Source organism: Phodopus roborovskii, unplaced genomic scaffold (assembly GCF_943737965.1).
Source record: "Phodopus roborovskii unplaced genomic scaffold, PHOROB, whole genome shotgun sequence".
Classification (NCBI taxonomy): Eukaryota; Metazoa; Chordata; class Mammalia; order Rodentia; family Cricetidae; genus Phodopus; species Phodopus roborovskii.
Window position 1 is genome coordinate 21402715 of NW_026126517.1, and position 7033 is coordinate 21409747.

At 52.4% G+C, this 7033-nt stretch overlaps 1 protein-coding gene across 4 annotated transcripts; it reads left to right on the forward strand.

Annotated features, from left to right (window-relative positions):
* Window positions 1–1688: 1688 nt before the first annotated feature.
* Thy1 (Thy-1 cell surface antigen) lies at window positions 1689–6535 on the forward strand. Of its 4 annotated transcripts, none has more exons than XM_051197207.1 (4): window positions 1689–1801; window positions 4139–4200; window positions 4582–4920; window positions 5337–6535. In XM_051197207.1, the coding sequence occupies exons 2-4, from the start codon at window positions 4164–4166 to the stop codon at window positions 5447–5449; spliced, it is 489 nt and encodes a 162-aa protein (XP_051053164.1). In that variant the 5' UTR covers window positions 1689–1801; window positions 4139–4163; the 3' UTR covers window positions 5450–6535. The 4 variants fall into 4 exon arrangements, with proteins under 4 accessions (XP_051053164.1, XP_051053166.1, XP_051053165.1 ...); XM_051197209.1 differs by having other exon boundaries at window positions 1713–1801; window positions 4590–4920; XM_051197208.1 differs by lacking the exon at window positions 1689–1801 and adding an exon at window positions 2117–2190.
* The last annotated feature ends 498 nt before the right edge of the window (window positions 6536–7033 follow it).

Here is a 7033-nt window from a genome sequence, read left to right on the forward strand (position 1 = left end):
GAGCTCGTGTACAATGAGACAGGGAGGAAGCTGAATGAATGAGAAAGAATGGCAATGGGGGTGAGTAGCTGAGACCAGGATACCCGGATCCTGAGAAATTCCCCTATGAACAGTAAAGCTGGATGGTCTTCTCTATGAAGAGGGGTGGCCTTCCGGACCCCTGTCCCTTAGTCCCTTACCAAAAGCACCCCAGGAGTTCAGTGGCTTACCAGAGGAATAGTCTCCACTCCTGCAGAATGTCCTGTCATCTCAAGTACTGAGGAGACTTAAATTGCATCTGCAGGCCTAGGAATGGCTTCCAACCATGGCATTGCAGTGTGGAAGCCTGCAGTGAAACAGAAGAAGGAGCAGGCAGATGGTTGAGAGGTAGGGCTAGCCCACAAGACTTCCCAACCAGAATCCAGAGGCTAGGAGGTTCAAATCAAGACAGCCTTTAAAAAAATAAATAAATAAATATAAGGACCAGCAAGATGGCTCGGGTAAAATGGCTTGTCAACAAGCCTGACAACCTGAGTTCAACCCCCCCCCCCCCCGTGAAATACATGGTAGAAGGAGGAGCCAACTCTGGAAATCTGTCCTCTGGCCTCCAAATATGTGCCCTCAGCCATGCACATACAGACATATATGTGTGTGCATATATATATATATATATATATATATATATATATATATCCATGTATATATCTATGTAGACAATTTTAAATTTTATTTAAAATAACAATAAATATAAGCAAGTAGATCATTAGCAATAGGTATTTAAAAAGAGCCTCTTGACATCAAGTTGATGGAGAGAAGGGGTGTCCCTGCGGAACAAAAACTGGGGCTCAACCTTTCCACTTAGTCATATATCTCCATGCTAAGAGTTCTCTCTTTCCTCTACTACCAGCTGAAGAGTGCAAAGCGACATGACTAAGCACTGAGGGCTTGGGTTCCAAAATCCTGCAATGGGTCAGCTTGGACACTTACCAACCAACCATGAAGTAACAAAGAGTGAGATAGAGCGAGTCTGTTACATGGGAGAAGGGATGGAATGTGGCCATGGATGCAGGGCTTGCTAGAAGGCAGCGCTCCTTCCCTTGTCCAAAGACCAAATGGGACCGTCTTGTACTCATGGAAGTGAGAACTCTGTAGCTGGCTGGGCCAAAAAGTGCCCCCTCGAGTTCAGAGTCTGAAGCAGAAAGCACGGTTTCCCCTCCCCCACCCCCACCCCTCACCCCGCAGAGCCAAGTGCTCTGAGCACCTGCAGGTGGGCAGGCACGGGCAGCAAAGGCAGGGGCCAGGCAGATGCACCCCTTATCTTGCTTCCAAAAGGCTGCTCTAGCATGGAAAACAACTAACCAATTCCCTTTGCAGAAAGACCAGGCTCCAAAGCCAAAACTTGTCACTGGAGGCGCCAGCCCAGAGGGAAAGGAGGGGGGAGCTAGCTGGCCTCCCTACTGCACACTTCCGTTGTCCAGACTTCTGAAGGCTCTAGCAGAGAAAGGGTTACAGCCTTTAAAAGAGACCAAGCATCTCCAGGTATGAGAAGGAGGCTGCCCCATCCTGATTCAGGGGTCCTAAACAGCCAGCCATAGTTTTGAAGGTAGCCGTACTTCAGCATGCCACCTTCCCACACCCAGGCTCGCCCTTGCCCGCCACCCCACCCCCTCTATCCTTTTCCTCAGCCTCTGATTGGCTGAACCCCGAGGCCCTCCCCGCTCCCCCGTTCCCCCACCCCTGGTGAAAACTGCGGGCTTCGCACAGGGTGCAGCAACTGGAGGCGGTGGTGCATCCGGAGGAAGCTGCAGCTACCAGAGTCCAGGTGAGAGCAGGAGCCAGGATGAATCTTTGCACTCAGGGACAGCCACAGCGCGAGGTGGTGCAAGCCCTCCCAGCTGCAGTTTTGGGAAAAGATGTGAGGACACTCCAGTATGTGGGCGCGGGAACGGGGGATGGGAGGGAAGGGACTGCTTCCCAGGCTGGGCGGGAGTGAGAGGCCGTGCCCAGCACTGTCAGAGACTGGGTGCCAGAGGAGAACAGTGAGGAAGGACACCGAGGACAACCTTTGATCTGCCTTCCACCCAGAGGTCCCCAAGCTCACATCTCTAGTTTGGGGGGAGGGTCGTGCAAATCGAAGGAGGTGGCAGGTGACAACCTGGAGGGAGTCTCTGCCTGGCCACCTCGCAGCTCGCTGGGTGCGGGGCAATTCAGGTAAGGAAACTGCAGTGCTGCGGAAGGGGACTGGGTGGCAGGAGCAGGGGAGGGGAGCGCTAGAAAAGATGATAACGGGTTGGGGGGAGGGGAACTTCAATTGGTAGAGGAGGATCGAAATACGGAAATGGCATCAGGGTGGGGTCAGCCAGGCGGGCCCTTGGGGAGAGGCACAGAGTTTGGCTGGATGTGGGCTTCTGAGACTGGGGTACCAGGACCTCTGCCAGTGCACTCTACCTCCCCATCTAGTTCTGCCAGGTTTCTCCAGCCCCATTTCTTTCCTCTAGGGTTCCCTCTTCCTCCCCTGAATCCCAAGCCCACACTCCCTCCTCCATAACCCAGTGTTCTCAGATCCAAGCCCTATGCGGGCTTGGGCGTGGTGGGCTAGCCTGTAATCTCAGCCCTTAGGAGGTGGAGGCAGAAGGATCGTGAGTTCAAGATCAACTTGTTCCAAATTCACAGGAACCTTAAACTGTCAGAGTGGGGAGCCATGAGCCCTGTGTATGCAGCCTAGGGTGGAGCCCGCGCACTCTCTTGGGCAAGGCCAGGCTAGTGTACAAGCTTAGTGCTGCCAATGTGTTGAGTAGGGGGCGCTTGGGGGCGGGGAGGAGGAAGGGGTTGCTGGTGGTGGCAGAAACCCTATGTCGACAAGCTATGAATACTGGACTAGAAAACTGCAGCCCCATGAATCCTCGAGAGCTGGCCTTTTGCAAGTGTCTCTGGTCTCTCACTCACATCCTGTGTCCTGTACCTCTCTAGAACCTTAGCTAGACACATGCTGACCCCATCCCTAGCCATTAAGCTGTCTGGATCACTAACTGGAGCATAGCACCTGCTGCTTATCATTTTCTTAAACCCCATCACAAATTCTTTCTTTCTTTCCTTCTTTCTTTATTTACTTATCCATTTTTCTCAAGACAGGGCTTCTCCATGTAACAACCCTGGCTTTCCTGGAGCATGCTCTGTAGACCAGGCTGGCCTTAAACTCACAGAGATCAGCCTGCCTCTGCCTCCCAAGCAAGTGCTGGGATTAAAGACCACCACCACAGCTGGCCACAATCCTATTCTTATGTAAGGTTCAGAGAGCCTCATATATCAATAAATGTCATTTATCCAGCTCTCAGGAGTGAGGCAGGATAGAGTTTGAGGGCATCATAAAGTACAGTCTCAATAAAATATTAATAATAGGCCAGGTGGTGGTGCATACCAATAATCCCAGCACTCAGAAGACTGGGACAGTTTGGCTACATAGTGAAACCCTATGAAAATAATAAATAAATGAATAAACAAGTATTGAATATCTACTATATGCTAGGGATGATCTGGGCATTAGGGATCTTCTGAACTAGCCCTGGAGAAGGGAGTATTTTTGCTTAATGAGCATGAAAGTGTTCGTTTGGAAAGACTGACTAAGTTCTGGAGACAGGCTGCACAGCAACATGACAGAGCCTGACCCTCCTGAAGTATACACATAGGCCCTGTGGGTTGGTGGTGGCACACGCTTTTAATCCCAGCACTCAGGAAGCAGAGGCAGGAGGATCTCTGTGAGTTGGAGACCAGCCTGGTCTACAAGAGCACGTTCCAGGACAGGCTCCAAAACCACAGAGAAACCCAGTCTTGAAAAACCAAAAAAAAAAAGTTATGTGTAGTTTACCAAATCAAAAATTTAAATGTAGGCAATCCTTGTCCCATGGGTCTTAAATCCCAGAGAAAAGTGATGAAATCACCCAGCAGGGAGTTACTCCAGGGACAGCACAGACACACAGCATCCCAGGACATGTGCCTCCCCTCCTTTGCTTTCTCTGGGTGGCAAGAGCCTCAGGCAATGTCACCTTCAAAGAGAAGAGGGGAGGAGAGGGGCTTAGGTGTCTATCATGCTCTGCATGGGCCATTTGCCCTGGCAGTAAATATGGCCCCTCTTGGCTGATACCCAGCTTTCCTACCCCAGAATCCAGGACAGAACCCTTGGCACCATGAACCCAGTCATCGGCATCGCTGTCCTGCTTTCAGGTACTGGGCAAGGGCAGGGCTGGCATTCCAGGGCATCGGGCTTTCTTCCCTCTTTGTCATAGACTCAGGGGCACGGGTGACTGTGAGGGCCCAACCTCACTGATCTGCCTGTTGGTGGTGGTCTTTGGCAAACTGGAAACTCTATACAGGAACTCAGAACTCCCTTTGGTCTCCTGTTCTTGAAACACTGATGGGACCCACAGGTTGAGTAGACTAGAGATGAAGTTGGAGTCTGGGGGGTTGTTATGATATCCCACCAGTACCCCAGGGGTTAGTGCAAACCCCATATCCTCCCAGCCAGGCCCCAGTCTACTCTTCCTGCAGGTGGGAGGCCCCTGTTCTGTATCCCCCCCCAATTCAGAGAAGGCACTGCTGTGCCAGTCTTGCAGATGTCCCAAGGGCAGAAGGTGACCAGTCTGACAGCCTGCCTGGTGGATCAGAACCTTCGTCTGGACTGTCGTTATGAGAACAACAGCCTCTTGACCATCCAGCATGAATTCAGCCTGACCCGAGAGAAAAAGAAGCATGTGCTCGCAGGTACCCTCGGGGTACCTGAGCACACATACCGCTCCCGGACCAACGTCAGCAGCCAGCACAACATCAAGGTCCTTACCTTAGCCAACTTTACGAACAAGGATGAGGGCACCTACACGTGTGAGCTTCGAGTCTCTGGCCAGAGTCCTCCCATGATCTCCAATCAAAATGTCTCTGTGCTCAGAGGTGAGCCTCATGCCCAGAAAGATGAAATGGCCAGGTTAGCCACACTGGAACTAACCAACCTGCCTACAAAAACAAAACAAAACAAAGAAACAGCAGCAGCTCCATTAGCTGGGCTGGAGGGGAGAGGAGCCAGTAGCCTTCCCTACCCCCCTTACTGCTGTTGATCTCCTGGGGACCGGCTACCCTCTGTATGAGTGGGGTAGAATCGAGGGCCGGACAGGCAGAGCTGGTAGTAGATGGTATATATTCAAGAGCTGAGGAAACTGCTGGTGAGAAGGGTTAGGGTTACACCATCAGGTTGAGTTGTTACACCATCAGGTTGAGCCGTTGACATCAAGCCAGCAGCCACCTTAAAGAGCTAACACCTGGTGTTGGTTCGCTAACCCTCCTCCCCTTACCTCCTCCTCTCTCCACAGACAAGCTGGTGAAGTGTGATGGCATAAGCCTGCTGGTTCAGAACACCTCATGGCTGCTGCTGCTCCTGATCTCACTCTCCTTCTTCCAAGCCATGGATTTCATTTCTCTGTGACGGGTTGGGTCCATAGAGAAACATGAAGCCTCCAGGCCCAGTACAGAGGTCCTGCTTCTCTGGGTCAGCTAACTTCCTTCCCAGCCCCTCAAATACCTCTGGGAGAAACGGGGACCCTGTCCTTCATGAGGAACCCCAGCGCTGCATGCCATCGCCCATCCCCTTCTGACACTTCGCCCTCTCTGCACACCACTGGCTGACATTCTATACTCTTCATTCCAGGGCTGCTTCTGTCTGTCTGTATAATGTTTCTCCTTTCTTTTCTCTGGGATTTTATGACAAGGAGGCCAGGACTGGGGACCCAAAGGAGCATAAGGGTGTATGATGGGTGGCAGGACACCAGGCCCTGGAGGGGAGTTCCTCCTTGCCAACCAGGCCAAATGCCTGAAAGAGACATGAAGGAGTTGGAGTGTGCCTGTGTCTGGCACAGTCATACTCTTGGTAAAAGTATTGCCCAGTGGGCAGGGAGGGAACCTCAAGATCTCAAGATATCAGGGGATGCTTAGCCTTTGTGGCCCATCCAATGAGGATGAGAACTGAGTCTATACAAGATCATTCTCAGCTACCACATACAATCCCCCTCCTACCACTGAAGAAGTCCCCTGGGGCTCTCGAGCCAGGGCACATTCAGTAAAGATGCAGGTTCCACCAGAGAGTGTTGGGGAAAAAGAGGGGTAGGAGGCAAGGGAATGTCACCTCTCCTGTCTCTAACTGCTACTGCCTGTAGTGAAAAGTATGGCAGAGGAACTCTGCCTGCAGGATCTGAGTCAGTCCAGGAAGGAGGGTTCTAGAGCCACCCTGCTGGCCCCAGCTTGCTAAGGGAGGTTCTTCGTTCTTTCCGTTGCCCCTCTGTGCCAGCCCCTCTGGCTGTCCCTGACCCCCCTCCCCAGACAACCAGAATCGTGCACCCTGCCTCCTCTGGGACCTAGGGTGGGAAGCAGGTGGTGGAGAGAGACCCAGTGTGAACACCCACTTCCCCACTGGCAGCCCTGCCTGTCCTGTCTCTGTGTGTAATGCCACCACAGCTTACAGCATCTCACTGAGGGGGTTAAAAAAGCTGCACAATAAAACCAAACCTCTGGAGTCTGCCCCGGTGTCTGTCTCTGCTTCAGTCCACCGTGGTCCCTGACCTGGATGGCTTGGCTGGGTGTTTCTATGTGCGGAAGGTCCAACAGGACTATAGGGTACCTCAGCCTTCTCTATCCCACTTGCCTCCTCTCTCCCACTCTCTGAAGCCCCCTCCCACAGGGACATGATACTGGGCTTCTCTTGAGAGAGACTCTACTGTGAAATCTTCACTCAAATCCCTGTGTTCTCTCTGCTGACTCATTGGCAGCAGCAATGAGTTCACCACCCCCCATCCCCACCCCCGACACACGGGCCCCACCAGGCAGCCCTGGCTCTGGAGGTGCCAGTGATTTTGTTCTGACCGGTATACCCCGCCTTTTCTTCCCAGCCCCAGTTCTACAGAAGTGCATCCTTAAGTCCTGTCTGCTGAGAGGGCATGCACTCCCTTGAGTGCTGGAACAAGGACAATGGGGAGGGCCAGGCATCAGGCCTTCAGTGCAAAAACTATCATCTTGG

Excerpts from the sequence above, each read along its gene's own strand:
- Thy1 (XM_051197207.1), top strand. The coding sequence starts at position 4,164 with ATGAACCCAGTCATCGGCATCGCTGTCCTGCTTTCAG. Across the intron at positions 4,201-4,581 it reads CATCGCTGTCCTGCTTTCAG|TCTTGCAGATGTCCCAAGGG; the intron begins GTACTGGGCAAG and ends CTGCTGTGCCAG. Across the intron at positions 4,921-5,336 it reads AAATGTCTCTGTGCTCAGAG|ACAAGCTGGTGAAGTGTGAT; the intron begins GTGAGCCTCATG and ends CTCTCTCCACAG.